At 41.8% G+C, this 15589-nt stretch overlaps 1 protein-coding gene across 1 annotated transcript in view; it reads left to right on the top strand.

The window, feature by feature from the left end:
• Positions 1 to 15589, top strand: part of NR3C2 (nuclear receptor subfamily 3 group C member 2) — a 368626-nt gene that overhangs the window by 325821 nt on the left and 27216 nt on the right. Inside the window, exons 7-8 of the mRNA XM_060095191.1 lie at positions 6980 to 7110; positions 12790 to 12947. Coding sequence (XP_059951174.1) covers positions 6980 to 7110; positions 12790 to 12947 — 289 coding nt within the window. The remainder of the gene's footprint in view (positions 1 to 6979; positions 7111 to 12789; positions 12948 to 15589) is intronic.

The raw sequence follows: 15589 nt of genomic DNA, 5'->3' as shown, positions 1-15589 counted from the left end.
GCAAGAGGAAATTTAACTTTGGGCATGGTAGGCATTCCATAAGTAATAGCTCTGAAAACCATAGAGGTTATTCAGGTAATAATACCTCAAGAAAGAGTTAAAGAGATGCTGTTCCTACTGAAGTGAAAAAAAAGTGCTTTTTATTTTTAGGTGTGTTGTTACACATTAACCTTATAATCTTTTCAAGCGGAACCTGAGGTCTCTCTTTAGTAACCTTTAATCTGTGTGTGGATGTTTTGCTAACACATCTGATAACAGAAACAGTTTGACACAGAGGCATTTCATTCTCATGTTCTACTCTGGGCAAGTCACGTCTGCCTTGCTGAAAATCTGCGTCCTCTCCAGTTTCTCTCCTGATTTATTTACCATCCTGCCTATAGAAATAACAGCAAGAACACAGTCTTATTTTCCTGAAAAGTCATTTTAAGAATTTGATTAGGGACTTCCCTGGTGGTGCAGTGGTTAAGAATCCGCCTGCCAACACAGGGGACACTGGTTTGATCCCTGGTCCGGGAAGATCCCACATGCCACAGAGCAGCTATGCTCATGTGCCAAAACTACTGAGCCTGCACTCTAGAGCCCGCGAGCCACAGCTACTGAGTCTGTGTGCCACAACTACTGAAGCCTGTGTGCCTAGAGCCAGTGCTCCTCAACAAACAGAAGCCACCACAATGAGAATCCCGCACATTGCAACTAAGAGTAGCCCCTGCTCGCCGCAACTAGAGAAAGCCAGCGCGCAGCAATGAAGACCCATCGCAGCTAATTAATTAATTAATTAAAATGCACTACCTTTCCTCCAAAGGTTTCAGTGTGCCTAACAGCAATTTATTAAAACACAATCGGGCTTCCCTGGTGGCACAGTGGTTGAGAGTCCGCCTGCCGATGCAGGGGACACGGGTTAGTGCCCTGGTCCGGGAAGATTCCACATGCCGCGGAGCGGCTAGGCCCGTGAGCCATGGCCACTGAGCCTGCGCGTCCGGAGCCTGTGCTCTGCAACGGGAGAGGCCACAACAGTGAGAGGCCCTCATACTACAAAAACAAACAAACAAAAAACGCAATCATGAGTAGGTTCTAAGAAATTATTTAAAAAACAAAAAACAGACAAAAAGAAGAATTTGATTATTTCTTGGTTTGTTTTAACCAAAATGATCATTGGTCTCCAAGAAGCATTTTATTCTCCCCATGATATCAGCAACAACAACAAATGCTAACATTTGTACCGTGCTTTATAATTTAAGAACTCCCGTACAGCTGGTCCCTACATCTCTGCAAAGTAGGAATTCGTGTTAATTCCCCGCTTCACACATGATAAGCCTGGATCTCAGAAGTGACACGATGCTAGGCTCCCAAAGCCAGCACGCTGAGGGGCCAATGGGCCGTGCATCCCTATGCCCTGCTGTGGCAAAGCCAAGGATGCCTGTTCTGCCTCCAGCACAAGGGAGCTGAAGGGGTCAAATGCTTAGGAGTGCACTTCCTAAACCGCACAGCTTCAAATGCGTGTTGTGTTATATTCCACAGGTGTCCAGATTTGCAAGCCACTTCACCAAGTTTACAATCGAAATCTCTCCCTTTTTTAAAATTTTTATTTAAAAAACGTTTTTTAATATCTTTATTGGAGTATGATTGCTTTACAGTGGTGTGTTAGTTTCTGCTTTATAACAAAGTGAATCAGCTATACATATACATATCTCCCAATATCTCTTCCCTCTTGCATCTCCCTCCCTCCCACCCTCCCTATCCCACCCCTCTAGGTGGTCCCAAAGCACTGAGCTGATCTCCCTGTGCTATGTGGCTGCTTCCCACTAGTTAATGGTTTTACATTTGGTAGTATGAGAAACTTTTTGAGAACTTCACAAATACCAGTATCTGTTTCATTAGCCATTTGATCTTACTTTCTGTAAGTTTTCAGTATTCCCTTTCTCTAATCATCATCCTCGTTTGCACATCTGTGTGTCTGCAGTTCATTTTGTTGTTTTCACTCGTCCTCTTTCCTTTTGGCTTTCCTTCTCTCTCATTCATTCATGAAACACTTTTGAGCAAATACTGACACATGGCACTTGCCTATCAGACTCTATTTGACATTCACAAAGGTCAGTCAGACATGGATCCTGCCTTTAAGAGGCTTATAGTTTGCAATTAGAATGGTGGTAGTGAACTGAGCCTTTTCCCCCCTCTGAACACATAGAAATTTTGCATTAAAAAAAGTCTTAATTATATAACCAAATTCAAAAGAAAAGAAAAAAAAAACAGGTCTAAGAACAGGGAATTCACAGCTAGAGTGGTTTAACTTGGAGTTAAAGCTACACGTGGCCCACAGACTATTGGATGTAGAAAGATGGCTTAGGGACATGCATTAGAACACAAATAGGAACAGGACTGCAAGAATGTAGACTCCAGCAAGACCAGGGCACGAAATGGAGTCCCCTGCAAAAAACCAGGCTCTGCAAAGATTTCACTGTCTACCAACAAGGACAGTAAAACCCAGCAAGCCAGCCAGTCCAGGGACATAGCAAGGAAGCTGAAAGAAATAAGAAATACAAGCCTGCACCACATCAAGTGTGGAGTCTAAAATTTAAACAACGCAGTCTCGCAAAAAGCATTTAAGCTGAGAAATTAGCATCAAAACTGGCAGAACCAGTGAAATGCTTGTACCCTGATAGTTATAAGTGCTGAAACTTCCTGTAGAGTCCCTTCCACAAGACAGCGCCCCTGGGATTCACCTAGAAAACCATATATACCAAAATAATGCATGTTAGATGGGCATATGAGCATCCCCCCCAAATGAATTTAAAACATTTGAAAGAAACTATAAACATGTTAAAAGTATTTAGAGATAGAATAGGTAAGGTATAATTTAGAGGAAGGGGATGTAGTAACCATAAAGTAAGAAGTCTGTCATGGAAGATAACAGAAGAGTTTGAGAAAGAACCAAATAGAGCATTTCTAGGCACCCAGGCACTAAAATCATCCAAATGAAAACACTGGAGGCATTAAACAGATTAGCCACAGAAAAGGAAAAAAAAAATTATTAGAAAATAGATCTGAGAAAACTATCTAGAATGCAGTACAGACAGATAAAAAGAAAATATAAAAGGGAGGTAAATGTGGAAGACAATGAGACGGTCCAACACACTGCTAACAGGCGTTCAAAAAGGAAAAATAGCAGGAATGGGGTGGGGATGATGTTTGAAGAAACAATATCTAAGACCATTTCAGAACTTAAGAAATACCTGCATCTTCAAGTCAAATAAGGACATTGAGTCCTGAGCAAGAGAAATAAAAATCAGTCTGCACCTCCGTCCTTCATACTGAAACTGCAGACATCAAAAATAAACAGAGGAAAAATTTTTTAAGCTACCAAAGAGAAGATGCAAATTCACTACCTGTAAAAGAATGACAATTAGACTAACAAGAAATTTCCCAAAAGCAGTAGTAAAGTCCCAGGTGTAATGGAATATTATCTTCAAAGTACTGAGGGAAATTACCTGTCACACTAGAAATCTATAACGTGTTAAAACTATCATTCAAGAATAAAGGAGAAATAAAGACATTTTCAGACATATCAAGACTGAAAGATTTGAACATTCATCAACTGACCGCTGCTGAAAGAATTATAAATATGTATATGAGTGGGTACCCCGATAGCTTAAATCCAGGCTTATCATATGTAAAACTGAGAATTAACACAAATTCCTACTTTGCAGAGATGTAGGGACCAGCTGTATGGAAGTTCTTAAATTATAAAGCACTGTACAAATGTTAGCTTTTGTTGTTGTTGCTGGTATCATGGGGAGAATAAAATGTTTCTTGGAGACCGATGATCATTTGAGTTAAAACAAACCAAGAACCCAGTTGAACCCAGTAGTACGGAGTGGAGTGCAAAAAGCAATGGTGATGAGAGAAATATGTTTGTAACTCTAAACAGACATGGGATGTGGCTGTGAGAGAGAGATAGACTGACTTCAGGGGTGATCTGAAAACAAGTTGAAATTTAAATCCTAAAGAGGAATCAGATGCAAGATGGGAAGCAGTAGACCAAAGATAAAGTACTCTACATCTTTTCAGTTTCTCACGGAAAAGCTATTGACTAACTTTAGATTTTTAAGTATGCAAGTTCATAACTTGATAATTATTTTAAGAGTAAAAATAGAATGTATATATTCTAAATCCCAATAGAGGAGCAAAGAAGTTTGTTTTTTTTTTTTATTTTGTAAGCTGGATCCATGTAATAAAAGGAAGGAAAGTAGAAGGAAAGGGGGGGGAGAAAGTTAGAATGGTGGAAAAAATATCCAAATATATTAGTAATCGTGATAAATGAAAACAGACTAAACTGAGCTACTGTAATACAAAGACTCTCAGATTCTTTTAATCCAGCTTTTTGCTGTTTAAAAGATACATGTGTGATATATAATTATGTGGGAACTTTGTAAACAAGGGATTTTTTAAAAGGGCATTCTGGGCAAATTCTAAAGAGTCAGCAAAAGAAAGAGACAAGAAGGAAGAAAGGGAGGGAGGGACTAAGGAAAGATCATCAGACAAAATTTTTAAGGCAAAAACATATTATGAATAAAGATGGTATTAGTGATAGGAGGGGGAAAAAGCTTTAAATAAAATGGATAAAGGTATGAAGAGACAAGTCTTCAAAGAAGAAACCCAAATGGTCAGAAAACATTTGAAGAAATGTTTCAGCCTGCTGGTGATAATGGCAATGCAAATAAAAGCAACAGTGGGATAACCCTTTCAACCCCCATCAGATGGCGAAAAAAAAAAATTCAAATTGGTTAATGACAAGTATTCATGGCATGTGTGGAATAAAAGGACATATCGTCTCTTACTGGTTGGAATGAAAGCAGCAGATGTGCACACATCTATGACTCAGCAGTTCTGTTTTTGTCCTGTATTTTAGAGAAGTGCCCAGGGATGTCCCTTGGGCATCATCTGTAATACTCGTAAAGCGGAAACAAACCCAAGTGTCCATCCGGAGTGGAATGGATTAGTAAACTGTGATGTGTTCAAACCAATGAAACTCGCAGCAGGGAAAATGTCCTTGTTTAGAGTTACCTGTATGAAAATGGATACGTTGCAGAATCACAACGTTGAATAAAAATAAGTTGCAGAAGGATATGCATATCTAATTTCAAATTTACATAAAACCAAGCGGTACTGTGTGCTGTTTTTATGAATACATACGTGTGTGTAAAGTATACACATCTGACAGGAAATAATAATCTCCCAAAGTGAGTGGTTCGCTTCTTCAATGAGGAAGATGAATGGGGACAGGGAGGGAGACAGAGGGGGCCTTAACTCGGCCGTGTTTATTTTATAAAGGTCTGAAGCAAATATGGCAAAAATATTAGCATTTATTCTTAATTCTGCATGGTAGATCCATAGGCTCCTGCTATGTTTCTGTAGGTGTGTGTTTGTGATTGTATGTGTGTGTGTTTTAAAAATATTTCCTTAATTAAAAATAGCTCCCGGAAAGACACATACCATGTGATATCACTTATATGTGGAATCTAAAATACAACACAAATGAACGTATCTACAAAACAGAAACAGACTCACAGACGTAGAGAACAGACTTGTGGTTGCCAAGGGGGAGAGGGGTGGAGATGGATAGACTGGGAGTTTGGGGTTAGTAGATGCAAACTGTTATACATAGGATGGATAAACAACAAGGTCCTGCTGTATAGCACAGGGAACTATATTCAATATCCTGTGATAAACCATAATGGAAAAGAATATAAAAAAGAATTCTTATATATGTATAACTGAATCACTTTGCTGTACATCAGAAATTAACACAACATTATAAATCAACTATACTTCAATAAAAAATAAATTTAAAAAATGATAAAAATATCTCTTAACCTGTTATGGGAAGAGAGAGACATATAGCAATAATACCAAGCAAAATGCTATGTGTTCCATTATGGGTTTTTTACAAATGTCTTTCAGTCTTGAGATAAAAGAGATTTTGCCATTTGAACCCAAGAGTGCATCCGGAAGAGGTATCGCAGGGTTGCTTTACCACAGACACCCACCTGGTTCAGTCACTCATAGAAATAGATCAGCCATCGTGACCTCCTTTTCTGTGTCTATAGCCTTTGTCAAGTCCTTTCCCATTTCTCACTAGTAAACTCTTTTCTACTAATTTCATTCTGGTCATCATAACAGAGTACTTATCCAGGGCCTCCCAAAAGATTTATTACTTTGAGGAAAAACATCTCAACAACTAAATGATGCCTTACTTCCTTCTCACGAAAAGAGAAAATAATGACTTCTGTCGTAAAATCATGAGGATTTTTATGGAAACACTTGGATTTGGCAGAGAAAGTAGCTTGGTTGGTTGTTTAAATGGACACGTGTATGTATCACACAAACTCCCATATCACTTTCTTCCTGTACTGGAGAGATTCCATTTGAGGAATCTTTTAAAATGTTGTCTGATTTCCCTTTTTAAATGTGCTGCTGCAAAGAGTTAACGGACATGTTTCACAACCTCTATAAAGGGGTCCATGTGGAAATAAGACTATTCATCGCTGTCCTGCATCCATAGCATCGAACACAGCCCTTCCAAATAGTAAGCGCTTGGGATCTCTGGCTGAAGAGGAATAGGCGTCTCCAGGCTTCCCCCCACATCACAGCAGCTTCTCTGCTTGGTGGACAATCTCACGATCACACATGCCACCATCACTTGTTGTCACTCTTGATGTCAAATGAAATCATGGCACACTTTGAGAAAGGTTGGTTTTGGTGCTTCTGACACATTCTCCCAATGGACGAGTCAACAGCCTGACAGGGTTGGTCTATAAGCAGTTTACCAGTCACCATGCAAGGCAGCTGACTTCTGCTCCATATTGAAGCCAAAAGCAAATGAGAGATCTGACTCAGATCTCTCATCAGGCTGCCTTGGGCCGCCAGTCTGGGTCTGATTATGGACGTTGCATTCTCAGACATCTTTGCTTTTCCTTTGCAGAGAGAAGATGCACCAGTCTGCCATGTATGAGCTTTGCCAGGGGATGCACCAGATCAGCCTTCAGTTTGTCCGGCTGCAGCTCACCTTTGAGGAGTACACCGTAATGAAAGTGTTGCTGCTCCTAAGCACAAGTAAACTGACACCCACCTGGCCCTTTTCCTACATTGTCACATCATCTCCCCTTTAGGAGAGTTGCCTGTTTATAGGGTTAGGTAGTCGATATGAAAAAAAAAAAAATAGGAGGAGGTGGGCGGAGGGCTTTCGTGTCAGATGAAATAAATTACTTGCAGAGTATGAAGCTTTGGGTAGAGCATCTGCCTTGATTCCTTCATCCATCTGATTTGTTAAGTGTCTGTTATGTGTACGGTGGGACTGGGCAATTCAGGAACTACTGGGATGAATGAGGCACAGTCTCCACCCTCAGGGAGTTTTACCGTAAGATAAATCCCAAGGTAGTTCTACTACATTGTGGAAAGTGGTTATCTACCGCGATAGAGATAAAGAGGGGGCTCTTCTCTGGGGGCTCAGAGAAGAGAAGCGTATGCTCAGTTCTGGGTATCAGGGAGGGATTCATGGTGAAGCTGCAACTCAGAGAGCTTTGCCAGGGTGAGGGGTTGAATCTGAGCTGGCCTTCCTGCTGGGGAACAGCATGAGTGAGCATGGCAGGGTGGGAAGCAGACCCATGCAACAGCACTTCGTTCTCGGGAACTGTTTTGCCTGTTAATGTTTTAATTTTTTTATCTCATTTCTGTATCCACTAAAGTTTTCAAGACACATCAGGTGGTATTGGATTGGGGAGAAGTGGGGAATTAGGTTGGGATGCAGATTGGGCCGAAAGATTCCCACCTGTTGAAGACGACTGGTGTCTATGAGGCGAGCAGGGGAGTGTGGTACCAAAGGCTCTGAGCAGTAGGGTGACATGACCAAAGGGATCCTTCGTGGCTTTATGAACATGTATCTGACAATAAACTGGATGAGAGGGAATGGGACAGGGAGGGCGAGAGGCCAAGCCAGACAGAGACTTGAGCCAGACTAGAAGCCTAGAGACCTGCTGTGAGGCTGTTGAAATAACAGCCTGGAAAATAATGGTGGATGCTATGATGACACCACCAAACGCATTCAAGACACACTGCAGAGTTGACCTTGGCTGCTGACAAGAAGGGGAAATAAAGATAGTCTGGGTCGGAAGTGACCTAGGTTTTGAGTGCAGAGAAGTGACTAAGATAGCAGTGATACCATGAAGAGAAATGCGTTCATGTCAGGACCTGGAGCAGATGCTGTGGAGCATAAAATGGCTTCTCTTTCAGATGGGCTAATTGTCAGAGGTAGCCTCTCACAGAGAGGCTGAAAGAGGGGGACACTGGGGGACTCGAGCTCAGAAGACAGGTTGGGGTATCAAGATATAAACTTGACATTATCCTTGTAGAAAATGAAAGTCCAGTGGCGAGTGGGGTGCCGAGACACAGAAAGAAGAAGAAAGAGCCATTGAGCTGCTGGAAAGGTGGATTGCAGCGGCTGAGGGACAGGAACAGAGCTGTCAGGGAGGTGGGGGACCTGGGAAGGTGCCAAGAGTGCAAGGTTTCCCCAGCGGCATGACTAATGAATGGCATCGCTTCCAGAGAAAGCTGAGAATGCGGACAGAAGCCTAGTGGGGTTGACCATTGGGCCTCAGGCAGGTGCCAGACAGCCAGGGACTTGCAGATTGATGAGAAGCTTTTTTAGGTGCCTGGACCCAAGCAGGAGAGGAGAGAAGTCGATGGCAGATGGTGCCAGAAGAGATGAGGGAGGGCAGGATCAGCCTTGGCAAGGATGCTGAGCACTTCTTCCACAGACAGTGGCCCGGGCCTTTTCAAACAGAGGGGAAGGAATTTGAGGAAGCTCCCGTCAGATGAGGGTGAGACCGGGAAGGATGGCAGGACACAGGGTGGAGAGGAAACCCCAGAGCCAAGCGCTGTGGGCCACTGAGGAAACGGAGAAACGTCCTGAACGCCGAGGACGCCGGGGTGAGCGGCGAGGGCTTCAAAAGGAGGAGAGTTTGTTGAGCGACCACCTGGAAGCTGAAAAGAGCATCCAGGAGGCACCCGGCCCTCCCCTTGGTCCAGGAATCAGCAGCTTGGGAGGAGGGGCGGTTTTCCGTAGAGTCACGTGGAAGGAAGTGGCATCAACAGCCAAGCATTGAGGATGGAGTGGATAAGAAGAGCTGGTGTTTCCAACAAGGAAGGATTGGGTCTGGGGAAGCCTGAAGCCTGAGACGGTAGAACAGGAAGCGGGCAGGCAGTGGTAGATGCGGATGATGTGGGTCAGTACCTGCTCCACCTACATTTAGCACCTCTCCGTTTCCAAAGAGTCTTTGTCTGTGGTCTAATTTAACACTGCAAGACGGGTAACATGGGCAAGACGGAGGCATGCAGGTGTGACTTGTACAGCCTCCTTGGGGAGCTAGGACTCACACCCAGGGCCGTGGCCTTCCCTCGCAGCGATTCCGCTCTTCCCCAAGCGGGAAGTGGAAAGCAGGCCCTGGCAGGTGAGGGCAGCAGGGAGAGCAGGCTGTGGGAGGGAGGCGGGGTCAGCACTTCCCAGCTGTGTTTCACTTGGCCGGCAAGGCTTTTCAGGTGGCTTTTGGCCTTTTGTCTGGTTTGATTTTCACTGACTTCAGTTGTGCAGGGCAGCCCATGCTCTCCCCAGTTTACCGCGGGCCCCAGCGGTCCCTCCATTCCTCCCTGTACACTCAGCCCACATCCAGGAGCTTGTGTTTGCAGCCCCTCGTCCTCAGGGTCAGTAGAACCAGGCTTTGCTCCCTGCCCCAGTGTTCCTCAAGGTTTCTGAGGTTCCCCGTTTATCCTTTCTGGAATATAACCTTGGAAATACACTCTTAGTTCCCCAACCAGGGATTGAACCCACGCCCTTAGCAATGGAAGTACGGAATCCTAACCACTGGACTGCCAGGGGATTCCCTGGAAATGTACTCTTGAAATTCAGAGACAGTGATTTTATTCCCCTTTCCAAGCTATGTCACTAATCATTACTCTTAGAAAAAAGTAAAAAAAAAAAAATTCTATCAGATGAGTGATAGAATTTAATTTTTTTCTAAAATGTGTGTGATACTAATCCTTTATAAACTTTGACCACTCATTGTAATTTGTGTCTTCCTTTTACATCCATTTAATCAGTCAGCCTGTAATCAATTCTGATATCACTTTGAAGCTCCCTGAATTAATGTATTAGCTTCCAAGTCGCTCAGTACATTCAAGGCTGATTTTTGTAGATGCAGAAAAAGCAAAATCAAAAAGCAGGATAGCAGAAGTAAAGAATTTTACTGCAGCTTAAACTGCAGCTTATTTTGCTGCAAGCCTATTTTGCAAATCTGTGATAGAACGTATGAAAATTTTTCTTCTTATTTAGAAGCTTAAATTACACACCTGATGTCCAGTGTATCAGGAAAGTTTTTAAGCAATGACATCAAGAGAAGATCATGTTCTTTTTGCTCACAGAGGAAAGCAGACCATCTTCCCACCCAGTTGCCTCTTTGGTCTTCTCCAGCCCATAGATTTTGGATGATTTCCAGGAGCCCTGCTGCATTTAATAAGTAAATTCAGAAAATCTGGGCAGACCTCCAAAATTTGAGGTTTTGCCTAAGTTCTCTTTTTTTGTGGGTTTGTTTCAACTTCTAAAATATCTGGCTGGGAAAATGGTACAATATATTTCAGTCACAGCAGTAAAATACAAGTAATATTTGATACAAGTTGTTCATAATCTTGAGAATTTTGATAACACAGGTATCAGAAATACGAAGGCTTTTGGTTAACCTTAGTAGCTATACCAAATGACATTGAAATATAGTTGTGCAATGTATTCACTCCATTCTAATTTTAGGTAATTTTTTAAGGTATGACATCCATAAGTATCTATACAGAAAAGCTAAAGGTTTACTCCGTAACATTTTGAAACTTAAAAAAATAAATGTTTATCTGTGGGTGGGCAGTGTAGGCACTTACTTGCAAACTTTCAGTTTCCTTTGGAACGTTTTGGGTTAACATTAAAGTTTTGGTAGAAAGTGGATCTGTAGTTTCACTATTAACGTCCTGGTTATTACCACCTTTCTTTACGTTTTTTATACTTTTACAACAAGAGTTTAATTGCAAAGAAAAATAAACTGTTACATAATGGATGATATTTAATTCTGAACGTGAATGTCAAATATTTTGAACCACAACTGATATTGCGGCAGCCTCAGGAATTTGTGCAGTGGCCATTAGGGATTTATTTTTTCCCCACAAAAAATAGACTTAGATAAACGACAAATCAAACGCCTCAACAATTAAACTCAAGGAGAAGATTATTAGCATCATATGGGAAGTTAATTTGCCAGATAATCTGTATCTTTATACAGGACAACAGGGTTTATTTGGAAACAGTGGTATTCCGGCTCCCAGGGTTACACGTAACACTCAAAAACATATTTAGCCATTCTAAAGAGCTGATGGCCTAAGTAAGTTATTATTTATACCAGTTATTGTAAATTAGCAAATGGGATGTGCACTTAAGAAGTGAAAGTAAGAGCAATTTCAGACTCTGTATCACAAGGTGAATTTTTATTATCTTCATCATCCAAAAAGGAAGGTTCTAAGTGATTTGATTTTTCAGAGTTAAAGCATAAGCATAAGTACCTACTGGCTGTAGTGAACCAAAGCAAACATGTAAGTAGATTTTCAAAGGGGACACCCGTAGCTTACACTCTACCCTACATCTCCTCACAGAACACAGACCCTGGTGCACCCCTTGTCCATAAAGTGTGTTCACGTGTGTCCTGGGAAAGAACATCTCCTTTCAGGTCACAGAAACACTCATATCCTTCCAGGTGCTGAATTTCAAAGTATTATTTTTAGTGAGATGTTTTTTGTTTCATTAGGAAAGCCAGCCACTCCATACAAGGAAAGAAGAAAACATAACCCTTAATTTTCTATCTTATCAAAGATAACGATGAATGTGGTTTCTTCTCTTCAAAAGTTTTTGATCTTGCCTTGTACGCAGACCACTGTTGTGTGACCTGTCACACACACAAACCAGTGCACAGACCTGCCAGCAGGTTGTCTGGGCAGTCACATGACAGTGCCTCGGTGGTCACGTGATCTTGGAACAAAGAGGATGGGAAGTGCTTCTTTGCCACACACTGTCTTCCCCCTGGTAGATGGCAGGTTTCCCCCAGTGTCTTTGACATTGGAACTGGAATATGAAGTGTTGCTTTCTAATTCCAGCCCCAGCTTAGATTGTCTGTGGTTCTTCCAGTTGTCCTGGAAAATCAAAGTATATTTTCCTACGTCTGAGGTATTGGCAAGTTGAGATTCATAAAAACTTTGATGACAGGCCACAAGACAGTATAGCACTGTGGTTAAGAGACAGGCTTTGGAAGCAGACAGACTTAGGTTTATACCCTTCCTCTACCATGTATTTATTGTGTCCTCGTGCAAGTGATTAAACCTCCAGTCTTCAGCTTCCACATCTGTCAAATGAGAATCACATAATGATTGTGTCGTAAGACTGATGTCAAGATTAAGCAAGCTAATATAAACAAAGCGCCTTATAACATACACCCAGTAAACCAGTTATCATTATTCTTTTGTATATGTGTGTGTACAAAGGTTAACCGTCATCTAGCTGCCATGTTTATTCATAAATGGAATCATTGAGATTCAGTATCAATCTCAAAGTGTGAGCCTCATGACTCAACGTAGTCTAAGCCATTTAACTATGAGGATGCTAAAGCTGTTTTCCAACTTGGGAACTTACATGTCGGTATTCCTTCAACACAGTTCCAAAGGATGGCCTCAAAAGCCAGGCTGCGTTTGAAGAAATGAGGACAAATTACATCAAAGAACTGAGGAAGATGGTGACGAAGTGTCCCAACAATTCCGGGCAGAGCTGGCAGAGGTTCTACCAACTGACCAAGCTTCTGGACTCCATGCATGATGTAAGTAGAGCCTCTCGGCGCCTGTTAAATGAAGGATCCACAGTCACACACTACGGACCCAAAGCAACTGGAGAGCTGAGAAAGCTCTCGAGGCTTTGGGAAGAATAGGGGTAAATTATCCACGGGAGGGAGCAAGAGTTGAAAACTGATGAGGAAAGAAGTGTTTCTTCAGGATACCTTTGAAACAAACTTCATGTGAAGGAAAAGGTGTGGCTCTTTTCCCTCCTGAGCAGAGTGTAAGAGAAATGTGCACCATGATGGCAAATCCTGAGCTCTGGGCCAGGGAAGGCCCTCAGATTTGCTACAGGGGTCAGATCAAGTTTCCCATTTCTGCTTGCAGTTTAGGAACTGTTCGGTGAATAAAAATGTTTGCTTTCACATTGCATAAATAGAGGCCCTCTTCTACAACTGTTAATCTAATAACCCAATCTTTCAAAAACATTATTAGTGGTCCAGGGCCAGCTGGGATCATCTCATTTGTTGCCAAATTTTGAATCTTATATTCAGTATTCTTCGTAGGAGTCACCTTTCTTGGCTTGTGTAAATATGGAAAGTAAATTCTGAGCTGGTTTCTAATTTATTCAATTACAGATGTAGTGGTGGTTAGCAGTTTCTACAGAATACTGACTTGGATAACTCGGTTTGTTATGTCACTTAAAATATGCTTCTCGTTTCATTTTGCAAGCAGTTTCTCTAGTTCTGGCTCAAAAAAAGTTATACGCGGTCATGCTAATTTAGCTTTTTTATATTTGGAAGGTTTTCCTACTTTCTTCTGGAAAATGTATTGCCCAATTTCAGCCCATGTAATTTGGGTAAGAAACCCCTTTTCAAGTACTTCTGTAGTGTTAAGGACAATGTTGACAGGCTTGATGACCAATATTATAATGGTATTACTACTGAAATAATGGTTCAGCCTTTAGAGGTTTGTTTATGCCGGTGGAATGGTATGGCCTTGTGGGTTGGTTGATAAAAGAATGTCACTTTCCAGGGTTTTTACACTGAAGACCCTGTGCGTATCACGTTGGCCTTTGCTTTCTCTGAATGTTTCATACAAGAGGATTCAAATTTCCTCAAGGTGAATAGAGCGTTAGATAGTTTTGCTAATTATTAGTGGCCTAAAAGCATGGTTTAATAGAAAATCTCAGGGATAAGAAATGATGGTCTACAGGACTTTGGGGAACACAGCAAATGGTGCTATCCACAACCCTCACAAGAGGAAGTAAAGGAAGCTAGACGGGGGTGCAGGATCATCGACCTGAGAACAAGGAGCACAGTTACTTGCTCCTGTTGGTTCTCTTGAAAGTCCTTCTTAGTGGAGCTGGGGTGGGGGAGGAGGAACAGCAGGTGTGATTCTTTCTTGATGAATTCTGTTATTTGTGCAAATGATTGGGCAGGCGCAAGCGCAGTTTCAAAATGAGTGTGTAAGTGTTATCACAGCATGTGAAGAGAGATGATACATTTTGAAGCAATTTACATTTCATGAGACTGACAGTAGAAGTTAAAACTTGTTTATCCACAGCCTTTCGGGATCTCCGTGCCTTAAGCACAGTAGGACAGTGGAAACCCTCGGAGGCTGCACCAGGGGTCAAGGTGTCAAACCGTCCTCTGCTGGCTTGTTTTTAGTGCAGCACAGTGCTGGGCACAAGATAGGAACTCAATGAACAGTTGCCAAATGGCTAAATCATAAATGATGACTCGCTGCAAAATCCCCCAAGGCAAATCAATGTCTTTTTAGTATTTTTTCTATTATGATATAATTGATACAAAATAAACCAAACATACTTAGCACAAACCATTTGAGAAGTTTGACACGTGTCTACACCCATGAAACTATCATCGCAATCAAGACAGCAAACACATCCATCACTCCAGAAGTTTCCTTGCGCCTTTTTTTAAATTGAAGTATAGGTGATTTACAATGTTGCGTTAATTTCTGCTGTACAGCAAAGTGATTCAGTTATACAAATATATATATTCTTTTTCATATTCTTTTCCATGATGGCTTATCACAGGATAGTGAATAGAGTTCCCTGTGCTCTACAGCAGGACCTTGTTGTTCATCCATAACCTTTCCTGCTACCTACTACTTCCCAGGTGCTTTCCATATTGCTTTCTGGCAATGTAGATTAGGTTATATACGCTAGTGTCCCATATACATGGAATTAGGCAGTAGATAGTCTTTGGTAGCTGGCATCCTTCACTTGGCGTAATTATTTGGGGATTCATCCACTCTGTTGCCATATATCAGTACTTCATTTCTACTTATTGCTGACTAGCGTCCCATCATAAAGATATTTCACAGTTCAGCAGTCCTATCACCTATTGATGGACATTTGGGTTGTTTCCAGATTGGGCGCTACTAACAGATAAAGTTGCACTGAACGTCATGGATACGTCTTTGTGTGGACATTGCTTTCTTTTTCTTGAGTCAATAGCTAGCAGCGGAAGACTGGGTCATATGGTAGGTATGTTTTCGTTGTTTACGAGATCGCCAAACGGTCTTCCAAAGTCACTGGACAAGTGTGCATTCCCTCGAGAAGTGTGTGTGAGTTCAGATTGTCCCACATCCTTGCTAACACTCAGTATCATTAGTCTTTTTAGTTTTAGCCATTCTAATAGCTGTGTGGCGATGTCTCCCTGTG

The sequence above is a fragment of the Mesoplodon densirostris genome, chromosome 1 (genome assembly GCF_025265405.1).
Source record: "Mesoplodon densirostris isolate mMesDen1 chromosome 1, mMesDen1 primary haplotype, whole genome shotgun sequence".
Lineage (NCBI taxonomy): Eukaryota > Metazoa > Chordata > Mammalia > Artiodactyla > Ziphiidae > Mesoplodon > Mesoplodon densirostris.
This window is presented reverse-complemented; position numbering and strand designations above follow the sequence as displayed.